Consider the following 15,901-nt stretch of genomic DNA (forward strand, 5'->3'; position numbering starts at 1 on the left):
GCTGCGTGAGCTACATGTTTTGCCTCTGCTACTACTGTCGCGCTGCACTGCACTGCCCTAATAGCAAAATATTTCTCACAGCGTGCCGGAAATCGCGTCGCGCCAACCAACCGCACAATACTGCTCTCGTCTAGGGAAAGCTGTAGCACCTACTGACTTTCAGCAAACTGTAGAAATAAATTCAAACCTTTTTGAAATTTCTTCTCTCTTTCACCCTCCCACAAAAAGTGTAAAGGGAAAAAATTTGTTCCGTACTACATTTCGGATATTGGTTTGCTAAAAATTCTGCGTCATACGTGAAATTTTAATTTATCACTTCACTCTTACTGACGCTATTGGCCAGAAAGCTTGCACACGCTAACGACTTATGCCGCTGAAGTCAACTCTAAAATTATGTTGTTGTACGACACATAGGTTAGAAGATATGGTACTGAGCAGTAAGGGAAAACCAACTTTTCTTAAAAGCTTTCATAAAATCTTCCTCTATTGCCGCGCGGAATAGCTGGCCGGGCTAAGACGACTTGTCACGGTTCACGCGGCTCCCCCCGTCGAAGCTTCCAGTCCTTTCTCGGGCATGGGTGTGTTTTTAAGTTAGTTTAAGTTAGATTATGTAGTGTGTAAACTTAGGCACCGGTGACCTCAGCAGTTTGGTTCAATAGGATCTAACACTAAAAAAGGAAAAAAATTCTATGTTTCAATAGCAAATGGTTCAAATGGCTCTAAGCACTATAGGACTTAACATCTGAGGTCATCAGTCCCCTAGACATAGAACTACTTAAATCTAACTAACCTAAGGACATCACACACATCCATGCCCGAGACAGGATTCGAACCTGCGACCGTAACAGCAGCGCGGTCCCGGACTGAAGCGCCTAGAAGCGCTCGACACAGCGGCCGGCTCCTCTCGAAGGTTGGTCCTACTTATGTATGAGATATATTATTACTAAGTTACGTTAAATGAAACTTTAAGATATTATAATGTATTGGCAGTCATCAACGTATTTCATAATCACGCTTTAGTTGTTTTTGTGGTCCTCAGTGCTGAGACTGGTTTGATGCAGCTCTCTGTGCTACTCTATCCTGTGCAAGCTTCTTCATCTCCCAGTATATACTGCAGCCTACATCCTTCTGAATCTGCTTAGTGTATTCATCTCTTGGTCTCCCTCTACGATTTTTACCCTCCACGCTGCCCTCCAGTACTAAATTAGTGATCCCTTGATGCCTCAGAACATGTCCTACCAGCCGGTCCCTTCTCCTCCTAAAGTTGTGCCACAAACTCCTCTTCTTCCCAATTCTATTCAATACCTCCTCATTAGTTATGTGATCTACCCATCTAATCTTCAGCATTCTTCTGTAGTACCACATTTCGAGAGCTTCTATTCTCTTCCTGTCTAAACTATTTATTGTCCACGTTTCACTTCCATACATGGCTACACTCCATACAAATTCTTTCAGAAACGACTTCCTGACACTTAAATCAATACTTGATGTTAACAAATTTCTCTTCTTCAGAAACGCTTTCCTTGCCATTGCCAGTTTGCATTTTATATCCTCTCTACTTCGACCATCATCAGTTATTTGCTCCCCAAATAGCAAAACTCCTTTACTACTTTAAGTGTCTCATTTCCTAATCGAATTCCGTCAGCATCACCAGACTTTATTCGACTACATTCCATTATCCTCGTTTTGCTTTTGTTGATGTTCATCTTATACCCTCGTTTCAAGACACTGTCCATTCCGTTCAACTGCTCTTCCAAGTCCTTTGCTGTCTCTGACAGAATTACAATGTCATCGGCGAACCTCAAAGTTTTTATTTCTTCTCCACGGATTTTAATACCTACTCCGAACTTTTCTTTTGTTTCCTTTACTGCTTGCTCAATGTACATATTGAATAGTATCGGGAAGATGCTACAACCCTGTCTCACTCCCTTCCCAACCACTGCTTCCCTTTCATGTCCCTCGACTCTTATAACTGCCATCTGGTTTCTGTACAAATTGTAAATAGCCTTTCGCTCCCTGTATTTTACGCCTGCCAACTTCAGAATTTGAAAGACAGTATCCCAGTTAACATTGTCAAAAGCTTTCTCTAAGTCTACAAATGCTAGAAACGTAGGTTTGCCTTCCTCTTAATCTTTCTTCTAAGATAAGCCGTAGGGTCAATATTGCCTCACGTGTTCCAACATTTCTACGGAATCCAAACTGATCTTCCCCGAGGTAGGCTTCTACCAGTTTTTCCATTCGTCTGTACAGAATTCGCGTTAGTATTTTGCAGCTGTGACTTATTAAACTGATAGTTCGCTAATTTTCATATCTGTCAACACCTGCTTTCTTTGGGATTGTAATTATTATATTCTTCTTGAAGTCTGAGGAAATTTCGTCTCTCTCATACATCTTGCTCACTAGATGGTAGAGTTTTGTCAGGACTGGCTCTCCCAAGGCTGTCAGTAGTTCTAATGGAATGTTGTCTACTCCCGGGGCCTTCTTTCGACTCAGGTCTTTCAGTGCTCTGTCAAACTCTTCACGGAGTATCATATCTCCCATTTCCTCTTCATCTACATCCTCTTCCATTTCCATAATATTGTCCTCAAGAACATCATCCCTTCTATATACTCCTTCCACCTTTCTGCTTTCCCTTCTTTGCTTAGAACTGGGTTTCCATCGGAGTTGATATTCATGCAAGTGGTTCTCTTTTCTCCAAAGGTCTCTTTAATTTTCCTGTAGGCAGTATCTATCTTACCCCTCGTGAGATAAGCCTCTACATCCTTACATTTGTCCTCTAGCCATCCCTGCTTAGCCATTTTGCACTTCCTGTCGATCTCATTTTTGAGACGTTTGTATTCCTTTTTGCTTGTTTCACTTACTGCATTTTTGTATTTTCTCCTTTCATCAATTAGATTCAGTATCTCTTCTGTTACCCAAGGATTTCTACTAGCCCTCGTCTTTTTACCTACTTGATCCTCTGCTGCCTTCTCTACTTTATTCCTCAAAGCTACCCATTCTCTTCTACTGTATTTCTTTCCACCCTCCTTGTCAATTGTTCCCTTATGCTCTCCCTGAAACTCTGTACAACCTCTGGTTCTTTCAGTTTATCCAGGTCCCATCTCCTTAAATTCCCACCTTTTTGCAGTTTCTTCAGTTTTAATCTACAGTTCATAACCAACAGATTGTGGTCAGAGTCCACATCTGCCCCTGAAAATGTCTTACAATTTAAAACCTGGTTCCTAAATATCTGTCTTAGCATTATATAATCTATCTGAAACCTAGTATCTCCAGGGTTCTTCCATGTATACAACCTTCTTTCATGATTCTTGAACCAAGTGTTAGCTATGATTAAGTTATGCTCGGTGCAAAATTCTACAAGGCGGCTTCCTCTTTCATTTCTTCCCCCCAATCCATATTCACCTACTATGTTTCCTTCTCTCCCTTTTCCTACTGACGAATTCCAGTCACCCATGACTATTAAATTTTCGTCTCCCTTCACTGTCTGAATAATTTCCTTTATCTCATCATACATTTCATCAATTTCTTCATAATTTGCAGAGCTAGTTGGCATATAAACTACTGTAGTAGGCGTGGGCTTCGTGTCTGTCTTGCCCACAATAATGCGTTCACTATGCTGTTTGTAGTAGCTTACCCGCACTCCTGTTTTTTTATTCATTATTAAACCTACTCCTGCATTACCCCTATTTGATTTTGTATTTATAACCCTGTATTCACGCTTTAGTTATCTAGTTTTTATTTAAAAAATCGTGTATAGCCACAGCCTCTGCACTGTTGTACCCTGATTGTCGCGCTGTTAATACGCAGTATCAAAATGGCTGGGCTGCTTCCCTTTCCGTAGTGTAACACGCGTGTGGAACACGGTTACAAAATGCCGAGAAATATGTTGTTCTTAACGTTTTTCACAAATTCACGGAGATAACCGCCTTTGAAGTTTTTCGAGGGACTGTATTACATACAGCTGAAACACTGACTCACACTGGATGAATAACGGTATCGGTAGTGCTGTAAATCGATAATTTACTGCAGTTCGTGGTTTGCTGGTTCAAGTTTTACCTGAGTCACATTTGTTTCTCGTTCAATTTGAAATACCTAAATCTCGTAATTGTAAAATTCATCATAGTTTTTATGAATAATGCTCATCTTCTTGTTTCTAATTACGTATTCACGCGACATTCCTGTTTTCATTTAAAACATAAATTCTTAATTATCGATATTTTATGAAAGTTTGTTAATAAAGGTTGCTTAAATTAAGAAAATATAACAGTTTAATTTTTAAGGCAAAAATGAGAAACCAAATAGTCTTTATTTGGACTATGTCCATTGTTTTATACCACAGATGTAGATAAGTGTCGTAGAAACATGGGAAACAAACATTTACACAGCATCGAGCACTTCATACAGATGCTGCATTTTTACACTTGCCACAGTAGCAATACAATATGAACCCAACAGAACTGATCTGGAGCCAAGTTAAGGGATTCGGCCCGAGAAATAACAAGACTGTTCAACTGCCAGACGTACTGGAACTAACGCAGGCAGCTTTTTCACATATCACTGCCAAACGCTGGCGGGACATAGAACAGCAAGCACCTCATAAAAGAAGAGGAGAAAATGCGCCGCCTGGGTGGCTGCTGCCGTTGATCGACTCGTTATCAACGTAGCAGATGGCTGTCCCAGAACTGAAACGTATTTCTCGGATTCGGATAAGGAAGGAGCTGAGAGATTACCAGACGACTGACTGTAATACCTCTAGTGTGGTCAGCATTCAACAATAGGTGAAATCCCTGCAGTCTGCTTCTGCATCACACATAGCTCGCTCAGAAAAATTACCCTCTATTTAAGTTAGGAGTTTTCATCACTTTCTTTTGTAATTAGCATACTATCAGGTGAGAACGAGAGCACTTCATACTTTCCGTCTGGTCACCTTAGAAGCGCGCGGTAGTACTGGAGTTTTGCGAAATATTATTTCATTCTTTTTAAAAATTAAATGACACTCGAAGCTATATTGTTTCTTTGTTCGTCTCTTTCTACGTCTGAACTGCAACTGCTCACACCATTGTAGGTTAGTTGGACCGCTGGCTGGCCAGGGCTGTCAAAATTTAATGCGCCGGTAAAGCTGTTGGTCCGCGTTATCGCTCAGTCTATGTGCGTGTTACACACCATAAAACGTATACCTATGAATTTACATGGTTGTACTGGTCACAGTTTGGATTCCGCTCCAAGGGAAACGAAATACAATGAGATTCGAGCAAACGCTGAAGCATACATGGCGTAATGTTTACATCAGATTTATTCTTATGATAAATAGAGTATAAGAAAACGTAGCTTCTTAGACGTTTTACAGCGTCGTTGGATGACATTTCTGGACAGGATGACATTTCTGGAGACGGGTTCCTGTCCGCACGACACCCCCTAAGACCGCTCGACGTCAATCGGTATCGTTTTCTAGCAACCTGTACAGTCGAGTCGCCATAACTTGATCCCTGAAAGTTAGCGCCACTGTTACCAGGTTTCAACAGTTACGGAAACGACGGCAGGAAAAAAAATACTGGATTCATCCCATATTAAGCGACAGATCAACTAAAGGAAAGTTCGTGCTCCTACACAACAAACTGAAGGCAAATCCAGACGAGTTCTTTGAATACTACAGGATGTCGGTTAACTCATTTGAAATGCTTCTGAATATGATTGGAGAGAAAATTTCTGAAAGGAACACAACATGTTATAAAACCAAAAATAAGACATGTGTGGCTACTTCATTATGAAATACCTACTTTTGATAATATCGCACCACGCATTGTTAGATTGCATATGTTCTTTATTATGAAATGCCTATTGAAATAATACCGCTCCACGCAGTGTTGCACATGTTGGCATCGCTACGATTTCAGTTCGGTAATTGATGGTAAGCGTCGGAGGTAAGGGCTTAAGCCATCGGCACACGGACCGTGCATCCGAACGTTGAGCGTTGAGCGTGCCGAGTTTCTGACGTCATAGCGTGGAATAGCACGTTCGGGAGTCTTTCCGAACGTGCAGAGCAATATCTGGCATGTCAGATATTCTGAGCGTGCGTCTGAGCGTTGACCAATGAGATGGAACAACACCACCTACGTCACACGCACGCCATCTCCCTTCAGTACAGAGTTGTGAGGCGCCATATTGGCATTCATTTCAAGCCTAAATGTATATATGCCGTTTCTGAGCACTAGCAAATTGAGAATCACTGGAAAACCCGTTGTTAGTTGTGTGATTCGATCCAATAAAATTATAAGAAAAATCATATTCGGAGCCAAAGAATTATTGTAACTTGCGTATTATGAGAGTAGGCTGTTTGAAGGCAGCGACACACTGAACATCCACCCAAGACGCATTGTTCTTGGTACATTTTGTTATAATCAAATTTCAATTAGTAACATAATTATCTACGATTAACGTTTTCAGCATGGGTATGATAATATGATTAAATACAGGGGGCCTGTTGTCGGTTTAGCGTGGTGAGTAGCATCTCTGTCTGACATTGGGATTTTGATGGGGCGGTGGTTCGCGTCGTAACACTTCCTTTTTTTTCCTAACTTTCGTGTTTTTATTAGGTTCTAATACTTTATTATTAGTTTAATATAAGTATATAATATAATACTTGATGCTATGTAAATATAAGTTCACCTTTTTTTGGGGGGTGACTTCGTTCGATTGGCTTAATCTACAGGACAGCTTGCGCTACTCGTATAAAGATATTTTGCTCCTTTCTCTGTTAAGCTTCATAATCCACATATTGCAAAGATTCTGCTACTGGGTAGGAACAGTGATCAAGTAAGGCTGACCTTGGGGTTTTACTAAAATGTGGGAATGATGAAATAATGTTTATCTATGCGGAGAAGTATTCCAAATTTGTACCGCACTGTTTGTAATGGAACTTTTATAAGCCTGTGTCCTTATTGATTGAACATGGTACTTTTCTTTTCGTGGACGATGAAGGAAATGTGCGTTTTAAGAGAGCTAACGTGGGATTATTAAACAGTGTGATTTACGAGCTAGAAACATCCCACTATTGCCGCTAGAGTGCGTTGCGATCGCGTATACCACGTTGGGGCCCACGTACCGTGTGCACAAGTCGCATCGTTCCTGAGCGTTCAGCAGCACGTTGAACTTGGCACGCTCAACGTTAACGCTCGACAGCACGGTCCGTGTGTCGACGGCTTTAGGTTCCGGACTCGGCCGCAGCGTATCTCCCGCCCGTGTGGCCAGCGCCCAGCGTGAAAAACACGCAGAACGAATGCACCCGAGAGCGTTCGTTCAGCGTGAAAGCCGAAGTTTGCGGGCCCGCGGCGTGCGAAAACGCCTCGTGTGGCCAGACCCATTCAACACGCAATGGTCTATAATGTCGGCGTGAAAGCCTGCAGAAACGCGCGTGAAAGAAACGCTCGTGTGGCCGCAGCCTAAGTCCTCACAGCTGTAGGAGAAACAATATTCCTCGGTAGAGCTGCGACAACACAGGCATTGGCATAGAGACGTCTACAAAACAACTATCCTGGTGGTTTCTGTTCTCGAAATGTTCTGAATTTATTACCTGGTACATTTCGAATGTTACATGTCACACCAACGCAGCTTTTTTACGTACAAAATGGCTATACCTTGAAGAGATGAACTTTTTGACACATCTTTGACATAGATAATAGCAGCTGTTGGTGAAATATTTCAATTTTCCCTCGAATCGATAATAATATTTTTCTTAATTATCCAGATTTCTTTCAAACGACTGAATTTCAGCAGAGCTAGACCTCTAGTTGGTCAGTTTGACAGCACGGTTGTCCATTTCCCACTCTGTTTAGCTATGGAAATTCGGACAAATAGTTTCCCTTACGCTAATTACCTTCAAGCAAATCTAGACTTCAGACTAATCAATCTGATACCCAATATCCCAGTTTCCCATTCTTCATTTGGCTATGAAAGCTCTGCCAAAATCAAACTGTGTAATGTATAGGAAGTAATGTTTTCGTTACACTGTTACAATTCACCAAAAATGGACTTAATCTCTTTGAGGATGTCCGCATAGAAATAGGTATCAGTGACAATGAAGCTACTGTAGCAACAATGATTACGAAAGTACAACAGATAACTGAAAAATAGAAGAATATGCATATTCAGCAAAGTAGATGAAGAAGCAGTAGTGTCATATCTCAATAAGGAACTCTAAAACACCCAACGCTGGAGAGGAGCATGTAGAAGAACTATGGTTCAGGTCTGTGCACTTGATAGGTTAGGGTGACAATTATTCAACTATATGAAACAAAAGCGTCATAGCTTCTGAACGGTATGCGTCAGGACGTTCAAACTGCACATTTGGCCACGGGGCATGATGGAAATTAGTATACACTGTTGCGAGGTGCCAGGGTGGAGGAGAGTTCGTACCTCTTTAATCCAGAACAATTTTGCATGAGAACGAGACATGTACTCGACCCTCTCCTTATCTACCAACTAATTAATTATGCGCACAATGGTAACGGAAGGAAATGATGGTGGAACCTGCTGGTTGGTAAAATAAGGAGTGCACATTCACAATAATTTAACAAAAATAGCAATCTACTCAAAAAATGAGAACTGTAACATAATAAACAACAGGAAATGGGATTCTGCATATATCTACGAAATGATATGCGGAGTAAATATTACAGTGAGATTTATTATACATCAGAACGTAAATGCACATGATTGTCGACACAAACAGTAGGTTAAAGGGTAGGGTATACTGAACCATTGTCAGAACAAGAATTGGGTTGAGAACAAGGGGCTCCTACTCTCTGTGATGCAACAGATTGACGATAATGACTGGAGGTCCTAATTAATCAAATATTAATCTCCCAACTATATAGCAGTATCGCAATTAGTAGTGAGAGCTCAAAAGGGATCACATGGAGAAACAAGCAAGGTGGACTTGTAGCAAGGCGAGCGCGCGTGCTGCAGGGATTCACTGCATTGATAAGGTCCTACAATGCCCGAGCCGCAAAATACTGTACCAATACTGAAATCTGCAGCACGTCGTCGGTAGGCAGCGTCCTGATGATGTAGGCGCCGACTTCTGCCGTGCAGCAACTCTGTGTCAACCCCTGGCCTCGAAGGCTGTCCGAGAATTCTAAGTTCTTCCAAAAAAGAGCGACCAAGTAGCAAGACCGTCTGACTCTGACGAAGATCAGATCGCGAATCCCCCTGCCCGCGCAACGCAAGAGCGAAGCCAACATTGCTCAAATCCCTACTCTCCTCGAAAACCGCGAACCAGCATTCAGTTCTGATTCCAAAATTAACCCACACTGTCTCAGAACATCATTCGCGCCAATAGCGACCGTTCCCTCCAATTTCGAACAGGGCTTTATGACGTCAACTAGCCTCAGTTTAAGCTGAACAATCATGCCTCTGCTATTCAGCTGAGGACACTGAACTTGCCGTTTGACCAGCTATGAAAACAACCTGCCTAGACCACCGGACATCCGGTACCAGACAGTCGCACCCAGCAGGGCACAGTCCACAAGTATTCTCAGAATCAAGAGGACAATGCAGTCAGTTGGCGCCAGGAGTCTTCATTCCGGACGCACCGAAACGGTAAACACATAAACTGGGGCGACACTCAGACGTCTCCCAGGTCGTTTCACCCTGCACACAATAGGCGAAACTCGACTGACGTCAGTCGTTCCGCCAGGCACTTAAGTCCGTTGTACGAACCCCTCAGAATTCAGGGAAGTGCAATCCCCAACCAGAAATGCAGTATGCCGCGTCCTCCGACGCTTGCCTCGCACAGGACACACAGGAAAGTAACCCAACAAGCATAGGAATCAAATGAAAAGTATTTTTTGAGCTCTCGGTACAAATAATCTCATTACAGTAACCCTATTCAGTCTGCTACTAACGTGCAATGACATGGAACATTAATAAAATTGATGAAAATGAGAGGTGACATGCAAAAGAGGGCATGCAACCTCTCACTGTTTGGTTCGGTTTAGCAACGGAGCCCACTTTCATTTGGATTGGTTTGTCAATAAGCAAAACTAGGGGATTTGGGATACTGAGAATCCGCATTTCGCGATCGAGAAATCACTTCACCCTCAGCAGGTGACTGTGTAGTGCACAATGTCCAGTCACGGAATAATCGGTGCGACATTTCTTGATGGCACGATGACTGCTGACAGCACGTGAAGATTTTGGAAAATGATATCATCCCCTTTATCCAAAGTGATTCTGATTTCGACAAGATGTGATTTATGCAAGATGAAGCTCGACCCCATTGACGCTGGAGTGTCTGATGTCCTGGAGGAGCACTTTGGGGACCGCATTATGGCTCTGGGGTACCCTGAGGCGTCTGGCATGGGCCTCTATTGGCTGCCATATTCTCCAGATCTGAACAATCTCGACTCCCTTTTGTGGGGCTATATTAAAGACAAGATGTACAGCAATAACGTCAAGACCATTGTTGAACTGAAAACAGCCAATCAGGAGGCATCGACAGCATCGACGTTCCAACACTTTAGTGGTCATGCAGAATTTCGCTATTCGTCTACGACACATTATCGGTAATGATGGCAGGCATATCAAACATGTCGTAACCTAAATCCGGTTATCTGCAGAGACGTTTCCGTGTTAAATAAAGTGTAATTTTTGGAATTAATTTACGTTTTTTTACGTAGTTCAATAACTTTCATCCTGTATGAACCTAATAGGACAGTTCATGATGGGAGGGGTCCTCCATGGTATACAGTCACTGTAAAGAAGCTTCTAAGCAAATAAGACTACTGTATAACAGGTGTGAAGCAGGGTATGGGGCTATAGACAGGGTGATGCTAAATGAAACGAACTTGGCTCTTGAGAGGACAAGGCGCGGAGTCTTCAATGATACCGTAGTAGGATGTTCTAGAACTATCTCCTACAGAACCCACAGAAATTCTGGTGGTGTGTAAAGGCTGTCAGTGGTACCAAAGGTAGTGTTCAGTCACTCGTGGACGATACAGGGACTAATGTCGACAGTAGCAAAGTAGAAGCAGAAACGCTGAACTCGGTTTTCAAATGTTCGTTTACAAATGAAAATCTAAGGGCATTTTCCCAATTTAATTCTCACACTGTTGGAAAGATGAGTGATATAAATGTTAATGTCAGCCGTGTTGGGAGGCAGCTGAAATGGCTAAAATAGAACAAAACTCCAGGGCTCGTTGGAATCCCTATCAGATTCTGTATCGAATTCGCGGCTGCGTTAGCCTCTCTTGTAACTCTAATTTATCGTAGATCCCATGAACAAGAAACCGTGCACAGTAGTTAGAAGAAAGCACATATCACACCCATTTAGAAGAAGGTAGTAGAAGTAATATACAAAACGACGGTTCAGTATTCTTGACAGATATTTGCTGTAGAATTTTAGAACATGCTCTGAGCTCACAGTCAGACGTAATGAGGTATCTCTAACAGAACGGCGTCCTCCACTCCAACCAGCATGGATTCTTTTTTTAATATGACATACTGAAAGTCTTGGATCAACGCAATTAGGAAGACGCAGTATTTCACGATTTCCTAAAAGTATTTCACACAGTACCACATCTATGCTTATTATCAAAAATACGATCTTACGACGGTATCAAGCGAAATTTATATTGGATTGAGGATATCTTGATAGAGAGGACTTAGCATGTTATCTTGGAAGGAGAGTTATCGGCAGATGAAGAAGCAACTTCTAGTGTGCCAAAGGAAAGTGTGGTAGGGTCTTTGTCGTTCATGTTGTGTAGTAATGACTTTGCAGACAACCTTATAGTAACCTCAGACTTTTTGCGAATGATATGGTTATCTATAACAAAGTACTGTCTGAAAAAAGCTGGAATAATAGTCACTCGGATGTTCTTAAGGTTTCATAGTTGTGCAAACGTCGCCAGCTTCTTTCAAATGTTCAGAAGTGTAAAATTGTGCAGTTCACAAAACGAAAAAACGTTGTATACTACAACTACGTATCAACACGTCACGGTTGGAATCAGTCGCCTCATATATATATATATATATATATATATATATATATATATACTCCTGGAAATGGAAAAAAGAACACATTGACACCGGTGTGTCAGACCCACCATACTTGCTCCGGACACTGCGAGAGGGCTGTACAAGCAATGATCACACGCACGGCACAGCGGACACACCAGGAACCGCGGTGTTGGCCGTCGAATGGCGCTAGCTGCGCAGCATTTGTGCACCGCAGCCGTCAGTGTCAGCCAGTTTGCCGTGGCATACGGAGCTCCATCGCAGTCTTTAACACTGGTAGCATGCCGCGACAGCGTGGACGTGAACCGTATGTGCAGTTGACGGACTTTGAGCGAGGGCGTATAGTGGGCATGCGGGAGGCCGGGTGGACGTACCGCCGAATTGCTCAACACGTGGGGCGTGAGGTCTCCACAGTACATCGATGTTGTCGCCAGTGGTCGGCGGAAGGTGCACGTGCCCGTCGACCTGGGACCGGACCGCAGCGACGCACGGATGCACGCCAAGACCGTAGGATCCTACGCAGTGCCGTAGGGGACCGCACCGCCACTTCCCAGCAAATTAGGGACACTGTTGCTCCTGGGGTATCGGCGAGGACCATTCGCAACCGTCTCCATGAAGCTGGGCTACGGTCCCGCACACCGTTAGGCCGTCTTCCGCTCACGCCCCAACATCGTGCAGCCCGCCTCCAGTGGTGTCGCGACAGGCGTGAATGGAGGGACGAATGGAGACGTGTCGTCTTCAGCGATGAGAGTCGCTTCTGCCTTGGTGCCAATGATGGTCGTATGCGTGTTTGGCGCCGTGCAGGTGAGCGCCACAATCAGGACTGCATACGACCGAGGCACACAGGGCCAACACCCGGCATCATGGTGTGGGGAGAGATCTCCTACACTGGCCGTACACCACTGGTGATCGTCGAGGGGACACTGAATAGTGCACGGTACATCCAAACCGTCATCGAACCCATCGTTCTACCATTCCTAGACCGGCAAGGGAGCTTGCTGTTCCAACAGGACAATGCACGTCCGCATGTATCCCGTGCCACCCAACGTGCTCTAGAAGGTGTAAGTCAACTACCCTGGCCAGCAAGATCTCCGGATCTGTCCCCCATTGAGCATGTTTGGGACTGGATGAAGCGCCGTCTCACGCGGTCTGCACGTCCAGCACGAACGCTGGTCCAACTGAGGCGCCAGGTGGAAATGGCATGGCAAGCCGTTCCACAGGACTACATCCAGCATCTCTACGATCGTCTCCATGGGAGAATAGCAGCCTGCATTGCTGCGAAAGGTGGATATACACTGTACTAGTGCCGACATTGTGCATGCTCTGTTGCCTGTGTCTATGTGCCCGTGGTTCTGTCAGTGTGATCATGTGATGTATCTGACCCCAGGAATGTGTCAATAAAGTTTCCCCTTCCTGGGACAATGAATTCACGGTGTTCTTATTTCAATTTCCAGGAGTGTATATATATACGGAATGGAACGATGACATTGGCTCTCTTGTAGGCAAATCAGGTGCACGCTTCGGTTTGTTGCTAGAATCTTTTCACTTGTTTATGACATACGGCGTTATATTCTATGATAACTCTTCCCTTTCACAAAGGATATTTTTGGCTCAGAAACGGACAGTTTGAACAATAAGTGGCATAATTTCTCAATCCTCTTGTCCACTGCTCAGGGCTCTGAGAATCCTGACACTGGCCTCCCAGTATATATTTGCTCTAATGTTATTTATTGTTTACAGCGTGAACTTATTCCCAAGAATTAGCGGCTTTCAATCAGTTAGTACCTGGCAGAAATTAGATCAGCATTTGGACCGCACTTCCTTGATTCATAAGCAGAAAGGTGTCAGTATTCTGCTGCGGCAATTTTCAGTAAACTACGCCAAGAACTTAAAAAACAATCTTATCAGTAATTCTCGCACTTTCAAGCCTAAATTGAAGAATTTCCTCAAAGCTCACCCCTCCTATTCTGTGGAACAGTTCCTGGAAAAAATTAAGCTAAGTCCTGTGTTATATTGTTGATTGTGGCAATTATACTAGCAGCCTGTCGTCTACATAGGATTTAGGTAAATTTATTTTATTTATTACTAACTTTTCTGGTGTTAATTTCGTGTACTGCCTCGTTTCACGACCATGGAGGTTTACTCCTCACTTTGGTCCTGTGAAACTTGTCACATTTTAATAAAAGAAAAAAAAAATACTAGGAAAATGCAGTCAGCTTCATTCGTGCAACCTGTTCTAGAATATTACTCAAGTGGATGGCTCCTGTACCAGATAGGAATAACAAGGGATATCAAACATAATCATATTGAGAAGAGTGGTACGAATGGTCACAGGTTTGTTTGACCTATGAGAGAATGTCAGAGATATGCTGGAAGAACTGTACTGGCAGACTCTTCAAGATAGACAAGCTATTCCGAGAAAGCCTACTTACAAAGTTCCATAAAACGCTATAAATTATGAATCTAGGAATATACTACAACCTCCTACATATCACTCCCATATGGATCATGAGGACAATATTAGATTAATTACAGTGTGCATGGAAGTATTGATTCATTTATTTTATTTTAATATGTTACCTGTACTTTAAACACATGCTGTACTCATTCTTAAACAAAAATTTTTGCTATCAACAGTAATTGTTTTTCCTATACATCAGCATATTGACCACAGACGTATTTAAACAGTCATTCTTTTCGTGCTCCATACATGAGAGGAATGGGAAAAAGCTCTAATAACTGGTACAGTGGGACGTGTCCTCCGCCATGGACTTCACAGTCATTTGCAGTGTATAGATGTAGATACAGACGCAATCTGCTACCAACTCCATAAATTTGTTTGTTGTTAGTCACTATCAACAATCTGGCCCCCATCAGTCATTAAAACGGCTGATAGGAGATGTCTTTTTGGGTGTGTTTCCATTTCCATATCAGTCACATTCTGTTTTGTTTCTTGCTGTTTCTTTCATTTGTATTATTTAAAAAAAGTTATGTTTCAATATTGTTGTGAGCTGCTGATAAAGTAATAATTTATCTACTAACAGTTCAAATCATCTTCAGGTATTACAAAGTTATTTACATCAGCCTATATAGCAACATTCGTATTGTGGCTTCAAATTAAATAAAAGCCATTTGCCCTCGGTACACTCAATAGTGAAATGTTCTGCTGGAGCTTTAGTACTAAGTATGTAGAGTGCACTCCACACAAAAGGATGGAACCTGATTATGATAATATATGAAGATCGGTTAACTCTGTGAGTTCATTTTGCTATTGACTGTATAGTATATTTTACTTTTGATAGTGGTGACCCAGGACTGCTTTCATTTCATTTGTAAGATCATTGCCATGTAGCCTACTGTAAATAATTTTATGATAGCTGAAGATGATCAGATGCTCGAAACTGGTAGTTAATGGAGACTTATTTTATCAGAAACTCGTGACAGTTTTGAAATTTTCAAATATGAGCTGTGTAGCGCCACCTGCACAAAATATATTGTATTGTTTCTATCGATTTTGAATCGTGCCCCAGGTACACACTCACACACACACATTTTAGCGCAGAGCGATGTTAAGAAACCAAGCTGAGACCCACCTCTTTTCAGAAGGACTCGCCAGCCAGTGTGGGGTTCCTGATGACCTCGGACTCCCCAGGAGATGACCTGTGCCTGCTGTCCTCCTGCCAGCACCTCATCATGACCTACGGCACCTTTGGACTGTCAGCCGCCATCTTGTGTGGAGGGAGAACAATCGTATATGATGCTCCCAGTCACGGCGCCAAGGATGGGCCCTCAGCCCACAAGATGGCGACCATGGTGCCTGGATGGCGACTCGTCGCGTAACACTGCAGCAACCTACTGCTGAAAGTAGAGCACTCTAGCGGACTGGTGT

At 42.9% G+C, this 15,901-nt stretch overlaps 1 protein-coding gene across 1 annotated transcript in view; it reads left to right on the top strand.

The window, feature by feature from the left end:
* Positions 1 to 15,852, top strand: part of LOC126474305 (galactoside alpha-(1,2)-fucosyltransferase 1-like) — a 120,147-nt gene extending 104,295 nt beyond the window's left edge. The window contains exon 5 of the mRNA XM_050101771.1: positions 15,616 to 15,852. Within this exon, the coding sequence (XP_049957728.1) occupies positions 15,616 to 15,852 (237 nt within the window). The remainder of the gene's footprint in view (positions 1 to 15,615) is intronic.
* The last annotated feature ends 49 nt before the right edge of the window (positions 15,853 to 15,901 follow it).

This window comes from Schistocerca serialis, chromosome 4 (genome assembly GCF_023864345.2).
Source record: "Schistocerca serialis cubense isolate TAMUIC-IGC-003099 chromosome 4, iqSchSeri2.2, whole genome shotgun sequence".
In the NCBI taxonomy this organism is placed as follows: Eukaryota; Metazoa; Arthropoda; class Insecta; order Orthoptera; family Acrididae; genus Schistocerca; species Schistocerca serialis.